Here is a 16,404-nt window from a genome sequence, read left to right on the forward strand (position 1 = left end):
ACACTGGGCATTAAGAAAACCCCGTGTGACCAGCCGGGTCCTGGGGCGGCTGCCCGGGCGGACGGTGCAGGCCTCGACCTCAGGGCTCCGGGACCGGAGGGGACCGAGGCCCGACCCCGCGGAGCAGGTGGCGGGCGGCTGGCGGCCGACCCGGCGCGGTTTCCCGCCGCGGCCACCCGGACGGCGCCGGCGCCAGCGGTAGGGGGCGCTGTGGCGGGCGGGCGGCGGAAGAGCGGCCGCTCCCTGCGCGGGCGGGCGGCGCCGTTCCCCTGCCGGCATGGCGGGGGGGTTTCTGCTGGAGATCAGGCGGGGGACGCAGAGCGCGTTGCTGGTTATCCGGTAGTGCGGGGGTGCTGCCTGCCTTCCGCCGCTCGACCCGTGCGGAGCGGCCGGGGCCGGCGGGGGGAAGCGCTGGGGCGGCGGGTCGGGCTTTTAGCGTCTTTAGCCTGGGAGCGGGCGGAGGGGAGAGCTCGGGGTATGTCACCGCGCCTCCCCTTGCCCTTCCCTTCCCTTCTTACGCGACTCGGAAGAGCCAGAGTTACGGTGCAAATAAATGCTTCCTGAGAGCGGTCGTTTATTTCTCTCGATTGCTCCGCGGGCGACCCCTGTGTAGTGGGTGGGTTCCCCGGCGCGGCTCGGGCCGCGGGGGAGCTGCGGGCCGCCCCCGGGCTCGGTCCCCCTGGCTGCGCGCTGCCGGCCGGGCGCCGCGCCCCCCTCACGCCGCCTTCCCGTCGCGTCCCCCCCGCCTGCCGCCGAGTTCGCGTTGCGTCGGGCGAGGCGTAGCCCAGCTCCGGCGCCCGCTTCGGCCGGCCCGTCCTGACGCCTCCAGCCTGAGGTAAACCCGGTACTTTGCGTCCGCAGCGAGGCGGAACGGCCCAGCTCGCCGGTGGACGTTTCGGTGGCCGCGGAACGGCTGGAAGTGAGAAGTGGCGGGAGCTGCGAGGCGGCGGCGCTGCCGGCAGGGGTCAGGCTGGCCCCGTCCTCCTGCCGCGGCCTGCAGCGGCTCCCCGGCGGCGGCCTGCACCTGCGCACGGGCCTGCGCCGCCCGCCGCCCCGCGCCGGTAAGGCCCGGGCGGGCCCTAGGCGGTGGGTGGGGGGGCGGCGCGGCACGTCGCTTAAAAAATAGGCTGCTCTGCTTCAGGTTACGGGAAACCTTACTGCTTTCAGTGGACGTGCGAACAGGCTCAGAAGTGTAGGTTCTGCAGCGCAAAAAAAACCCGAAACCAGGCCCAGGCCAATTGGAGTTCGTGGTTTGCATTGTGCATATGCTGTTGCTTTTCCTAAAAGGCTCTCTTTAGCTCTGAGTTAAAGATTTAAACAGGAGCTAATAACATTTAATAGATTTGTCGGCTTTAAAAATCAGAAGTTCAAAACGTGACATACTAGAGGGGAAACACTGTTGCTAAATAAGTGTTTTGTGTAGGAGTTTGAGAACCGCTCTCAGTTCTTCCCCTGTGTTTTCCCACATGGCTTCAAAATACTTTTCTTTCCTTCCTATTTCATGTTTGGTAGCTGAAGATGAAGTAATGCGATTCATCCAGGCTAGGGTGCTAAGGTTGTCACCGACCACTTAATCCTAAAGGATTGTGATTTTTGTGTTGGGGCTTACTGTTCTCACAGCCTCGGTTTGCAGAGGTTAGTGTTGCAGGTAACATCCGCGAAGTTACCTTCTTCGTTTCCATGATGCTAATGCAGGTCTAGGGTGTGATCGCATAAGTAGGAAGCCTGGTAGTATAGCTGGTGCTTGCTTTTCATTCTAGTATGCAAGGTCAGTATGTTTAGATTCATTTAATAGGATGTAACACAGAAAGATGTATTAAATAACACAAAATTGTCATTTTGTGGTTTTAAAGTAGAAATGACCAATAAAGTACGTGATGTACAAGAATGGCTTCAGCACCAGAAACACACTGGAGTACTCTGGTGATTGTATGGTATTCTGAGGTTGCTTCTGTATATGAATCTGTATTTATACATGTGCTTTGACAATTCAGTTATACAAAAATTATTTAGTGTGTGTTTATTAATGAGACATACTTCAAAAGATCAGGGATGAAGTTTTAAAAAATTTACCTTTGAAGTCATACCAATGAAGAACATCTATGTGAACCAGATGGCCATTGATGTATATATTGGGTAACCTTCGTTAGCCTTTAATGTTGTATATTGGCGTGCAAAACTGGAAGTCTCTCCTATGAAATTCTGGAACCTTTTGAAGTACTTTTTGTTTGTGGTTGCAACCTAAATCTTAAATACTGAATGCCAGTGCTGAGAATATACTTTGATTGTTTAAGTTTGAGAAAGTGGACAATGCAAAACATAGGCTGCATACAGCTAGGCTTACAGTTTTACTTTTCTTCCACCTAGTGTTATTTGATAATTTGTAGAGACTTTTATAGCTTTTTTTTTAATTTGGAAAAGTTGTCTGAGCTGGCTTTTGTGAGACCATTTTTGCTTTGCTGGCCTGCAGAGGGTGTTACTCACTATCTGTTCCTTGGGTGGTACCGCAGAGGCTGCTGTCTTACCTGCATGAAAATTTAAAACTAGTCCTGTCCGTGCCTGCCCCACCCGCGCCCCTTGACTGTTTCGTGTTGCATGTTGGGATGTACCCTCATATCGCAGAGATGCTGATTAGCAGAAATATCAATACAGAAAAATGGCATTGGATTGTAATTGATACAATCTCCATAATGATATCAATATCTTGGCTTCCCCTGTGGAGAGGGTTTGCACCTTTAAAATAATTACTCACATGTACAGTCCCTACTGAGCAATATGGGGCATGAGGTGGAGATGGCAAGTTTTTCCTAAATCTAGGTACTTGCTTCTACAGGTAAATAAATTAAAGTTGTGTTTAAAATGTCAGCATTTCACTTTGTTAGATTTTTTTTTTTGGTTTGAGGCATTTGGCAGGATTTTTCTGTACAAGTGACTGAAAACGTTATACAATTTTGAAGATTACTCTGTTTTCTTCTATTTACAGATGTCGTTTTTACTTTGAGGGAAAGCTTGAAACCCCAGAAGAATTATGTCTTTTACTGTCAGTCCTGTGGTGACATCATAGTAAAAGACCGGTGAGTGCTGCAGCGTCTTGTATTTAAAGCAATAAACGCCATAGTGATGGGTATTCGTGTTGTTTTGTGTACTTAGAGAGACAGCTAAAAGGTATTTTTAAAAAAATTATAGATGAGAACAATTTTGAAGCACTACGAATGACTAAAACCAAAATTACCTGAAACAGTTTTTCACTCTTCATTCATTTACTTCTTGATTTCCTTCTGGCTAGAAAGTAAAAGTACCTTACAAAGGGAATTTGGTGCATTGCCCTGGTAGCTGGGAAATCTGGATTCCTTTCCTGCTGGTCTGCTATGTTTTGAGCAAGACATTTCCTTTTGTAGCTGGACTTCCCTATGTGCAAAATTTCTGCTTTGAGATCTGTGCATTTTGCTCATACGGAATCTCTTTGCACTCATCATAATAGCTTCTGGTTTTGCCATACAAATAAAAAGATAAAACATTTTGGCCTGGAAATATTGCAAGTGTTCATAGTTTTCATTGATTTAAAAAATACTTATATTCTGTTAGTGGCTGGCATCTTTGCTATGTTGAAGGGAATAAAACTGAAAATTTGAGACTTCTTTCTCCCTCTGCACATCGGGGGTCCACTTCAGTTCTGCTCAGTCTCTTGTAAATTGCCTTCAGTCATGTTGCTGTGGCTCCTTGGAAAGAGAGTGTTTACCACAGCTCCCTTCTATCTGCTAAACAAAGCCAGCCTCCACATAGTTCAGGGATGCTCAATTTGGGAAACACAGGAGGTGTTTCTTAGCTGTGTACTTGGCCTTATCTCTGTTCCTTACAAAGTCTGCAGAGTGAATGAGAATTTTAATAAAAAGCTGCTTTGTTTTCACATTTTCTGGCTGATGAATGATTTTGATAGCTGTGGCTGTATCTGTAAGAATTGTTAGAGATGCACTTGCAACTTTTTGTAATCTATGTCACTCCTAATACTTAAAATTGTAATACAAGTGTGGTGTATTCTATGAACTCTCGTTACTTTCTTGTCATACATAGGGATTTATGTCTGGCTTGAATCTAACTGAATGAGGATTTCCTGGCTCTCTTCTGAAATGTCTCACCAGAAAGTCTAGTAATACCTCTTATTTTGTAATGAAACTTCTAATTCCCGGTTAGTAACACTTGCTTTCAAAACATACTGCACTTTTATATTTTTATCTCTGAGTGGGCGTTCTCTGAATTTCAGCACATCAAATTCATATGCACAGAGTTTACATCTTTTGGTTCTGCATCCTATAATATGACGCAGTCAGAATTTTTGAGAAAGAAAAAAGAAGGCCATGTTCATGGCTCTTCATTTTGCATTTCTCCTTGCAGGGAACCTCTGAGCCCCTCAAATGGTATCACTAAAAAAAATATTAAGACAAGGGTAGAAGATTTGGGCTGCCAGTGTATTCAACACATTCTGGTCCAGCACTTCCAAATGGAAGACAGTAGTGTAGTCAGTACGTGTAGCTACGGAATTAGTGAGTTGGTCTCTGCAGGGAGAGTGACTGTGACAATGGCAGCACAGGTGTTGGGGTCAAAGGGAAATTACAGAACTGTGTGAGGGCGAACTTAGTAAAGTGTGAATTACTAGGAAAGGTCTGTAATAAGAAAAATCTGAGATCTAGAGAATGATACCTTTGGGAAGAAATTGAAGTAAAAGGGATTTAATTTAGATAAGGCTGTGAAGATTTAAGGCTCTTCCAATATGTAAGAAGTTGCTGCAAAGAAGGTGGCAGTAGTCTTCAGTTGAAGCAAGAAGAATTTAGGTTACAATTTAAAAAAAAAACAACCAAACAAACCATAAAAACCCCAAAAACCCCCCAAACAGAACTATTCTAAAGCTTATTTTTTACTGTTAGGGACTGCATAGGAAGCCGTCCTTTTAAAGACTAGATTAGAGAAATATGTTGGGAATGGTTTAATTGTAAGTGATCCTTCCTTATTGCAACAAAATGGACTCCATACATTTTCTGAAATCCCCTGACTTAGTCTGTTTATTTTCATGAATCTGATAGCACTTCAAAGGTTAGGGTTATCCTCTTTGTTGCTTCTCCATTACCCCCACATTACCGACATCAGAAGAAGCGATTAGATATTTTTTTCTTCCTTGATTTAAGATCTGCAAAGAATTTGGGATACTTTCTTTTTTCTTGCTCTCCTTCCAGTTAGGCTGAGTATAGCTCATATATAAAATAATTCTTTAAGGCTTTATTTCTGTCATGAAGAAATTCTTGAAGGCTTGTGGTGGGTTGACTCTGGTTGGACACCAGGTGCCTACCAAAGGCCATCTATCACTCTCCTTCTCAGCTGGATAGGGGAGAGAATATAATGAAAGGCTCGTGGGTCACAATAAGGACAGGAAGAGATCACTCGCCAATTACTGTCACAGGCAAAACAGACACAACTTGGAGAAAAAATAATTTAATTTATAACCAATCAAATAAGAGTAGGATAATGGGAAATAAAACCTAAATCTTAAAAACAGTTTCCCCCCCAGCCCTCCCTTCTTCCTCTGTTTAACTTCACTCTTGATTTTCTCTACTTCCTTCCCCTCCAGCAGTGCAGGGGGACATGGGGAATGGGGGCTGTGGTCAGTTCATCATTGTCTCTGCTGCTCCTTCCCCCTCAGGGGCAGGGTCCTCACACTCTGCCCTGCTCCAGCCTGGGGTCCCTCCCATGGGGACAGTCCCCTATGAACCTCTCCATGGGAGTCCTTCCCACGGGCTGCAGCTCTTCAGGAACTGCTCCAGCGTGGGTCCCTCCCAGGGGGTGCCGTCCTTGATCACACTGCTCCAGCGAGGGTCCTTTCCACGGGTCCACAGGTCCTGCCAGCAAACCTGCTCCAGCAAACCTGCTCCTCTCTCTCCAGGGGCCACAGGTCCCGCAGGACCCTGCCCCGGTGTGGGCTTCCCACGGGGTCACAGCCTCGCTGGGGCATCCCCCTGCTCTGGCGTGGGGTCCTCCACGGGCTGCAGGTGGAAATCTGCTCCACCATGGATCTCCATGGGCTGCAGGTGGAAATCTGCTCCACCATGGATCTCCAGAGGCTGCAGGTGGAAATCTGCTCCACCATGGATCTCCACGGGCTGCAGGGCACAGCCTGCCTCACCGTGGGCTGCACCACGGGCTGCAGGGGAATCTCTGCTCTGGTGCCTGAGGTACCTCTTCCCCCTCTTTCTTCATTTACCTTGGTGTCTGCACAGTTGTTGCTCTCACATATTCTCACTGCTCTCCCACCGCTGCAATTTGTCATGCAGTTGGGTTTTTTCCCTCTTCTTAAATATGTTATCTCAGAGGTGCTACCAACTTTGCTGATGGGCATGGCCTTGGCCAGCAGCAGGTTTGTCTTGGAGCCGACTGGCTTTGGCTTCATCAGTCATAGGGGAAGCATCTAGCAGCTTCTCACAGGAGCCACCTCAGTAAGCCCCCCTGCTACCAAAACCTTGCCATGCAAACCCAATACAAGACTGAATGTTTTGAAAAATAAACTGCATAAGCTGACTGTTAAGGAATAAATGTTTTCCTTAGTCCAAATGTTAAGAATTTGTATTATGTAAGTATTCTATGGAAAAGGTGATGGCAAGGGAGATCTTCTGATTACACTTTTCCTACATACATAGCCTTAAGCATGACAACTAACCGTCAAGCTTGGCTGTCCAAGATTTTTTAGTAAGTAAATAAGGAAGACTGCTGTTAAAGAAATTCAGTTGGATCCTTTTTCTTTCTCTTTTTCTCTAACGGAACAGAAGTGTTATACTTAAGCCTTTGTATTTAAAAGTCTAAAGTTCATTTTACTTCCAGTTTTTGGAATTTTCTGTAGATATGATGATATTACTGGGACCTTGGGTATTGGTTAATAATTGTGTTAGAGATTATTTTTTTTAGTCCAGCCTTAGAAGGATCTTTATGGTCAAATACTTACTGTAGCATGGAAGCCCACCTAAGAATTGCATCCTTATGGGAGAATTCTTAGATTGTTGCTTAACTTCTAGCTTTTTAAAACTAAGTTAATTACCTTGGCTTCCTGTTTGGAGACAGAGAACTGCCTCCAGAAGGATATTCACCCTGACTATATTAGACACTTTCAGAAGGAGGAAGTTTCTCTTAAAGGTCCCAACCTAAGAAGTGTGTGTTGCTCTCTGACTGTGAAGGCAGCCTAAAGTGGAAAGTCAGTTGTTATTAGCAAGTTTGGGGAGATAAGTCCTCCTGTTAGCTGGGTTTTATCACTGCATTTAGCAGCCTCAAGTTTGTCAGCACCCAGGAAACTTCAAGTATCTTTTCCTTTCCTTTTTTTTTTTTTTCTTTCTAGAAAACTACGTTTTAATGAGTATTACACTTTCTCACTTCCAGTAATCCAGAATATGGCTTTCCACCTATGAATGGCAAGAGCCTAAAATATAGTGGAAATCCTATATTTTCTGTATAGCTCAAAGTTAGGAGGAGTCTGTTTAGGAAATTCCTACTGGCTGGAACAACTGGTTTTGTTGGACAAGAATTCAAGATCTTGATGCTCTAGACTGTAAGGGTAAAGAAAGGGTAATTTAATTAGACTGTACAGCACTAGTCTGAAGCTTAAGATAACCTCTGTCTTTTTTTTTTCCCCCTGTATGTACCACTTGAAAAAACATTGCTGAGCAATACAATTTTTTGTTGCTGTAGTGTGAAGAACAATGCACAGGAATAAAGACTTCTTTTTTTCAGCCTGAGTCCAGGCATTAGAACTAACTGGACAAGGCTAAAACTAATCATTAGGCCAACACCGGTATTAATGTCCCACCACGGCAGAATTGTGGTTATATCTCAGGCAATTTGTAAGACCACAGGATGTGAGGACAGTGATGGGTTAGGCCAAGAGTTGATCTGCGTTATGATAAAGCTGGGTCGGAGGAAGAGTTATTCCAAGTTTCACCTGCAGGTGGGGCAAGCACAGTTTAAAATGTATTGTCGATCCAAAAAGAAAGGAGTTTTTATGGAAGATTGTACTTTCACCTACCCAACAACACAAAAGGCACCAGAAACTATAATAGGAAGAACTGGCATCTTCAGAAAAGTATACTCTGTAAACTGCAAGAAAGGGAGAATGTGTAACTTGACTTGGCAGCTGTGTGTTTATTTACAAAGTAGCACCATAAGCAAAGTTGTATTGGCAAATTTTAAGTAAGTAGTAGAATCAGGGAGCTCTATGTAATGGTTTCAGGCAACAGCAGAGAAAATAAGGGAATAAAAGGAGAGCATTCAAGGAAACTAGGCAAAAAATTAAACAAACACAGCAGAAAGTGCAGCTCTGCAACAAGCAGTGCATCTAGGAAAAATTGTTGGAGGGGTGCATACCGTTAAAGCCATTGCCTGTTGTTTTGATAAAGGGGCTGAATTTCTGCCCAGTGCAATAGTTTTCTAGAAAACACGGATTAAAGAAAGTGACAGTATCCATCAATACTTTTACATTCTTAAGAAAACCACATGTGATGGCACCACAGACTAGCTATAGGAACTGTAGGCGGGAAAGCATTGACCGCTCACTCATAATGACCAAGCTGGTATTTATATAGCCACACATATATATTATAGCTTTAAGAGTATATTTTATGACTTAAAGCAGTGATTCCAAATAATGGCTAATAAAATCCTCTGGCACTGTATGTAGCCAAAGAAAATAAATTAAGAGCAACACTGATGTGGTGGGTTGACCCTGGCTGGATGCCAGGTGCCCACCAAAGCTGCTCTGTCAGTCCCCTTCTCAGCTGGAGAGGGGGGAGAAAATATAACGAAAGGCTCATGGGTTGAGATGAGGACAGGGAGATCGCTCACCAATTACTGTCACAGGCAAAACAGACTTAACTTGGAGAAATTAGTTTAGTTTATTATAATTCAAATCAGAGTAGGATAATGGGAAATAAACGCAACACTTAAAAACAATTTTCCCCTACCCCTCTCTTCTTCCTGGGTTTAATTTCACTCCTGGTTTTCTTTGCTTCCTCCCACTGCAGCAGCACAGGGCCATGGGGAATGGGGCTGGGGTCAGTCCATCACATGCTGTCTCTGATGCTCCTTCCCCCTCAGGGGGAGGGTCCTCACACTCTGCCCTGCTCCAGCCTGGGGTCTCTCCCATGGGAGACAGTTCTCCACGAACTTTTCCAGCATAAGTCCTTCCCATGCACTGCAGCTTTTCACAAACTGCTCCAGTGTGGGTCCCTTCCACAGGGTCACAAGTCCTGCCAGCAAAACTGCTTCATTGTGGCCTCCTCTCTCCATGGCTCCACAGGTCCTGCCAGGATCCTGCTCCAGTGTGGGCTTCCCACGGGGTCACAGCCTCTCTGGGGCATCCCCCTGCTCTGGCGTGGGGTCCTCCACGGGCTGCAGGTGGAAATCTGCTCCACCATGGATCTCCACGGGCTGCAGGGCACAGCCTGCCTCACCGTGGGCTGCACCACGGGCTGCAGGGGAATCTCTGCTCTGGTGCCTGGAGCAGCTGCTCCCCCTCCTTCTGCACTGGCCTGGGGGTCTGCAGAGCTGCTGCTCTCACGTGTTCTCACTCCTAGCTCCTGCTGTAGGCAGGTTTTTTCCCTCCTCCTTAAATATGTTATCCCAGAGGCGCTGTCACCATCAGTGATGGGCTCGGCCTTGGCCAGCGGCAGGTCTGTCTTGGAGCCAGCTGGCATTGGCTCCATCAGACACGGGGGAAGCTTCTAGCAGCTTCTCACAGGAGCCATCTCTGTAGTCCCTGCTCTACCAAAGCCTGTCCACATGAACCTAATACAACTGATAATGGAAGCAAAGTCTGGAATTGGCTGGAGCAGCCTCCTTGGTTGATAGAACTGCCCAGGAGAAAGATTTGGAATTTTTTGTATGTGACTTCTGAAAGTTTAATCTGAATCTAAATTAAATTTGCATTATCCCTTTTTTTAAAAAAAAGTAAGATATACTGTGGTATTTTTCTCAGGATTTAGATTTGTCAGTCTGGTATCTGACTTTGAAGGGCTTCAAAGGACATGTTTTCACTTGCTGTGGCATCAGTCTGTTTCTGTTTTTATATCAACACTTGGTACAAGGGAACTTTACAAAAAGTAATAATAAGTATAACTGCAAAATGCCCATTGTTACATTTTTCATGACTGGGTAGAACTGTTTTATTTTTGCTGTGCGATTCATTTCAAGAGAGGATTATGCCAAGTTCTGCCTTACAATCATTGGAGATTCACCCTTGGGAAATGCTTCATCACAAACTTGGCAGGAAACACTCAGCTATTGCTTTCTCAGAATTCACCCAAAGAAAGTGCCTTTGACTGAAAGGAGAGTCAAGCACTTCCTTTTGAGAAAATGCCATACTTGCCCCTGCTGTTTGTAAGGCATCTAAGCTCTCTTCTAGTGTCTTTGAAAAGAATGTAACATATTGAAATATATTTTTCTTCTTCCCTCTTAGGAAATTTCTCAGAGTTCTTCCTCTACCAAGTGAAAATTGGAGTGCTTTAATTGAAGAGTGGTGTTGTCACCCTAACCCCTTTGCCAGAAGCACTTTGCACCCTCAGCATGATGACTGTTTTCTTGGAGACACTTTTTTTCTGTTGAATTCAGGAAAGGAATCACATGTGTCTGAATCTCCCATGTGCTGCTCAGTGGGTGGACACCATGCTTCTCAGAGTGGTTCCAACTTGGTAAAGTATTTTGTTTGAATAATTCTTAAGTGAATGTATTTGCACTTTTTTAGTTGTAAAACACTTTTTTGTCACCAGTTTATTTAACTTGTGTGTATTACAGAGCTGTTTTGAAGGTCATAGAAAGTTGTTGACCTTCAGTTGTACAGAAGCCAGAAAATACTCTAAACTATGATTTACATTTTCTAAAGCATGCACCATAGTCTTGATATTGACCTAGTTACGCAAGAACGTCTTTCTATAAATTGAATTAGAAACTGTTTAATTGTGTAGTTTTAAACTCAAATATTTCCACCAAAAATGTCCTGAGTGAAGAACATCAGCATTTAGTAAGGTAATAACTGTAATGGGTTAGGTGTTTGTCAAAGGGTAGTAGAGTGAAGAATGAGGAGGAAACTGGACTAACAATGCTTTTTCTTCTCAAACTATGACTGGATGCATAGCCTTAAATATGATCAAAGGAAGGTGTGATTTTTTTTTTCTTTCCTCTTTTTTTGTAGCTTCAGAAAGACTTGGAAAAATCAGAATGTGTTTTGTGGCTGGATTTAAGTGTTTTATACTCTTAGAATACAGTTAAGGAAATTGAGTTTGTTTGACTGCTTTGTCTAGTGAAAGGGACCTGCCACCTCAAGTTACAACTGTTCATATTGATGTTTCTGAGTTGTTCCAGGAGAGGATATATCCACCAGCTGAGTCTCTAGGAAGAAGGCTATCATTTGGCTTAGAAACATCAAAAATTGTTGTTGCCAGGAAAAAAGAAAAATTTTTAGGGATACTGTCTCAATGGTGGGATAGAACCCATGAAGAAAGAAAATTCAGTGCTTTACTTATCTTAGAAGTCTAGCACTTGTATAAAAGTTCAAGCAATAATATTTTCTTCTACCAGAGGAAGATCCAGGAATTTAGGTCATCAGAGCCATTTCCATAAAGCCTTTTCTGTTAATCTGCTGCTTGTCTGTATTTGTGCTGACAAAGGTTGGGCCTACAGATACCATCTTTGCTTCCAATACCATATATTAAACCTAATTACTGAAATCCTGCAATTATGGCAACGATTGCTGCCTTGGCAACTTGTATCTGTAACAGCTGATGACTTGCTGTGTACAGATTCCCAACATGAAACTTCTAATCTGCTGAGAAGTAACACCAGAGACCCTGATTCCTGTCTGCTGCTGCTGCTTATCGTCATTAGGGATTTGTATTATCCACAGTTAAATCACTGGGATTCTCACAGTTCAACGGTTGCTGGTGCAATGCATCCAAGTGAGCCATCTGCTTGGGGAATAGTTCTGTCCTACAGTTCTTATTTGCAAGTCTTGCATCTGTGGTCCCACTGGTTTCTTGTTCCATTGTTCTTTGAGAAGCAGAATATGGGGAGGGGAAAATAAGAACTGATACCCTGAAAGGATATCAGCGTGAGAGAAGCAGATTAATTTGGATTAACTCTGTGGCAATTGGAGTTATTTCTTCTAAGTATCCTTAAGAAGGAGGCTGAGCAAAAGATTCCAAATTTCCAAGAGGGCAGTGCTTCTGCCAGAGCTTCCCAAAATGAATTATCTTATATTTCAATAGCCTCAAAAGAGATCTTAGAACAGTGGGAACAAAGACGGGAAGAGGCAGGGTGCATGGAGTTCGCTTTGCAGCCCAAAGACAGGGGAGCAGTCCACCCAGCACCCTTCTTCAATCAATCAAAGAGAACGTTCGTGAGAAGAGAGATGGTGTTGAGGCAGAAACATGGTAAAAGGATGTGGGGCAAAGACGTTACTGAGATGTGGGTCAAATCAGGATAACAGCAGATTTTTTGAATGAGGAGGGAGGCTATTTGCTGTCAGAGGCATACAATAGTAGTTTAGTGGATGAATTTTCATGTTTTCTTCCTTAAACTTGCATTGAAGTTTAGAATTGTTTCCTTGTTTGTGTCAAATCCTTCTTTCTACATCGTTCACGCTTGCAATGAATTCTTATTTCTGCATTTGATTATTTCCAGCATCACTTGGTTGCCAAGCAAATGAGCAAAACTGTAAGATCCAGCAGAAACTGGACTAATAAGGAAAAAAACCCTCATAATGAAACAGAAAATTCTTCCATAATACGAGTAATAGAAAGTTAGAGGCAAGATAGATTGCTATTGGAATAAGTGTTCTCATTTCAGAGAATATTGTTGCAGTCTGCCCCAGTATGAAAGTTCTTTTTTAATTGCATTGCAGTTCTTTCGGAAGTGTTTGCCCATGACCAAAATAGTAGCAGAAACGTACCAGAGATGCTTAATCTTTTCCAGCCTCCAGTGGGACCAAGACAGCATCCATCCATTGCAAATACATTTTTCACATCTATTAGTCTTCCAGTGTAACATAGTTTTTAAATGTCACATGGTCTTGCAGCATCCTAATAGTATCTCTTGGGGGAAAATATTTTCCCTGACACCGTATCAGGGATCCTTAGGAGTAGAAACAGAAAATATTAGGCTGGTGATCCACCTCCATCCACAAATTGCCAGCAGCTGCAAGTTGTCAAATAGATATATTGTTTTAATTAGTCTAGCTAAAACTTGCTTTTTCTGTTGAAGCATAATACGATTTAGCCGTGTTTTTTAGGTACTGTACTGCACAATTCTCAGTTAGCACCTGTAACTGTAGTCAGAAAAAAACATTCAAGTTTTACCTTTCAAGGAAGTACTGTACATTACATACTTGTGCTGTGCAATATTTGTACCGACCTCAAATACCGGTTTTCACAAAACCCTCTCTACTTACTCTTGCTTTTCACGTTAAGCAAGTGATTTTACTGTGTATGTTTGAGAGGACTAGAAAGGTAGGAAATGGGAAAGGGGATGATTGCATATATATGAGCCAGATGTTTTTCTGATCTCCATAATGAGGGGACTGTACTTCCAACATAGCTCTCTGAAGCTTTAGCAAAGGCTGTTGGGCGCTCCCTGGGGCTTTTAGTTTGATTCCTGGTTTGTGAGGAGCAAGCAGGACTTTGTGATCATAAGTTCAGATTTGATGTGGGATGCTTTTATGGTTTTTGTGGAGCCAGAGTGGTCCTTTCTGTTCACTGTATTATTTGCATTGTACAGATCAGAGAAGTCTGTTAGGTATTTCCAGCATCAAATCCATCAGTTCTGTCTGAGCTATAGCTTTGAGAAAGATGTCCAATATTGATTTAATACTTCAAGTGATGGAAGCTTTATCACATTCCTTGGTAATCTCTTTCAGTGGTTAATCATCCTCTTTGCTGCCTTCTATTAAATTATGCACACTAAGAATTGCAACTCTGTATCTCTTTTTATCTCTAAGGTGTATTTATTTTCTGGAAATTATTTTTGTAGTAGTTTTCCAAAGCATTTTCCAAAATTTCAGCATACTTTATAGATCCATTTTTTCAGTAATCATCTCACTAATTCTGAAGATATTCTGGTTTTTTGTTTATCCGTATCAACTATTCAGTTGCTCATGCATTCAGAGATCATGTTTGCCCTTTCTTTTGTAGCATCTCACTAGTAATTCTGGTTTGATTAGCTACCATCATCTAAATTAGTTCGATTTTTGCTGTCTTCTACTATGTATTCCTTTATTTTATCATCACTGCCTTTGTTGTTCCTGCTGTTTCTGGATATATCATCTGGCATTTGGTTATATTTTAGTGCAGATTGTTAGACTAAGCACAACTTGCCTAATTATCCAGGCTGGTGTGTATAACTCCTTTACCTCCCTTGTTTACTCCTTTCCTGTCATTGCAGCAGGAAGTACTTACACTCTTCCATAGAGTAACTGGAAAAATTGGCCCAGTGTCTGTTTGACTTATCTATAATCTCTTTCATCACCAATCTAATGACAGACTACATGTCCTTTAAGGCACCTGAATTAAAATAACTCAATTAACAATTCATTATTCAATTTTTTATTAGAATAATTGTGCTTGGAAATCTGCGTAGTCTTGAGAGTCCACACTCCAGGTTCTGAAGACAGACTGTAATGGACATACCTCAAAACTTATTTGTAAGACAAAAAGTGTACCTGAGATAGCTAGGGCCACTGGATTTACTTCATGCTGCTCTTTTTGTTTGTTTGTTTGTTTTTATTTTGTTTTAAGAATTTTGTGATGTGATAGGCCACAGATCACCACTTTTTGTTCTGGACATCAGTCCGACAAGTCATCACCGTACACACTTTAAAATATGAATACTAAGCAATATGAAGAAAACTATGCCCTCTAGAGAGTGCGTGTGTGTTCACTCCAGTTGGAATCCATGGGAACTGTTGCCATCTTTTACAAAGGTTGCAGAAAAAGATAAATTTGGAGATTTCCCCCCTCAACCAGTTTAATTTATGTTAAATTGAAATACTAATTTTTTAGGCATGTGCTACAATATGCAAGTTGATAGTGACTAGTTTGGACTTATAAACCAAGCCAATAAACCAGTAGTTGTTTAATTACACATGGGTATTTTTATGTACTGTATGTTATATAAACAATTTTAAAGGTGATTATACACAGACTACATGTAAAAATCCAGTTTAGATGTCTTCTCATTGCATTCTCAGGATTTCTAGCTCCATAAGGGTTTATTAACTCAGGAGCATCGTAGTGGTTGTATATACATACTGCTTCCGGAACAGAGTTGTACCGTGCTACGCCCAGGTTAATCAGCCCACACAGAACCAGTTCTGGAATTTAGACGTTGGATTAAAGTAGGAGTTGTGCTTACTTACATCTTGATACGAATACTGAATTTACATATTAACACTGGAATTAGTAGGAGTGTGACTAGGGCATGTCACAGATTCATCCAGAAATGAGATCTTTTTCAATGGGCAGTAATGGATACATAAGAGTAAGGCAGGTATTGAGTGATGTTTTGGCCAGCGTAGAGACTTCTTGAACTAGATGTTGTCCACATTTTTGGTTTTAATAAGCCTTTGATGAACATTGCATCCCCTGAGTTTCTGAAGACTTTTTGAACTTATGTATACTTTTAATCTGAAAAGTACTTGCCTCTAGTGAGTACCAAACTATATTATGCACTATGTGACAAACACCTTCCTTTTATTTGATACAAACTAGGTTATAATTTCGTAGCGTGAGCTATGAGAGTAAATGTTTTTTTCTTCTTCAGCTTTTCCTAAACATCCATGCTTTTATATACCTCAATGATACTCCTCAGGTTTTTGTCTTTCATGCTTTCTCCCATTACATGTGTTTTCTTGCTATGTATGGAAATTGTTTTGCACCTCTGATATTTATTCTTTGTCAATACTTTTTCTGTTTCTGCTTGAGTTGAGAGAGTGGGGTTGTTCAATAACAGAATCCACTGTACCTTTCTGGAATATCGTGCTATGTTGTGTTCTTCAGCTGTTCTCTAGTAATTCAGAATACTCTGTGGACATTTTCTGTTCTCTGTTGAATGTTGGACTGGTGTTCCTTATAAAACTGTCCACAGTGGCTAGAACTTTGTACCGAGTGATGGTAGTTACGTTGCAGCATATTTTATGCATGTATTTTGGAACACTTCTTTTCATGTGCATTATTTTGCCCTTATCAAAATCGAATTTACCTTGTCATTTTATTATCTAGTCACTCAATATTACAAGATTCTCCTGTTAGCTATTCAGTTTGTGCTGTGTGGTCAGCAGATATTGCCAGACATTACAACTAGTATGAAACTTACAAGCAAGTCAAAGTGTAG

The 16,404-nt window shown here is 42.6% G+C and overlaps 1 protein-coding gene across 5 annotated transcripts in view; it reads left to right on the forward strand.

The window, feature by feature from the left end:
* The first annotated feature begins 204 nt into the window (after nucleotides 1-204).
* UBE3D (ubiquitin protein ligase E3D) overlaps nucleotides 205-16,404 on the forward strand; it is an 84,551-nt gene continuing 68,351 nt past the window's right edge. For all 5 annotated transcript variants that reach the window (XR_008822567.1, XM_056343560.1, XM_056343559.1 and 2 more), the window contains exons 1-4: nucleotides 205-339; nucleotides 862-1,061; nucleotides 2,984-3,074; nucleotides 10,484-10,715. Coding sequence is in view for 4 of the 5 variants with exons in the window: in XM_056343560.1 (XP_056199535.1) it covers nucleotides 278-339; nucleotides 862-1,061; nucleotides 2,984-3,074; nucleotides 10,484-10,715 (585 nt within the window). In the remaining variant the exon portion in view is untranslated. The remainder of the gene's footprint in view (nucleotides 340-861; nucleotides 1,062-2,983; nucleotides 3,075-10,483; nucleotides 10,716-16,404) is intronic.

Source organism: Falco biarmicus, chromosome 6 (genome assembly GCF_023638135.1).
Source record: "Falco biarmicus isolate bFalBia1 chromosome 6, bFalBia1.pri, whole genome shotgun sequence".
In the NCBI taxonomy this organism is placed as follows: Eukaryota; Metazoa; Chordata; class Aves; order Falconiformes; family Falconidae; genus Falco; species Falco biarmicus.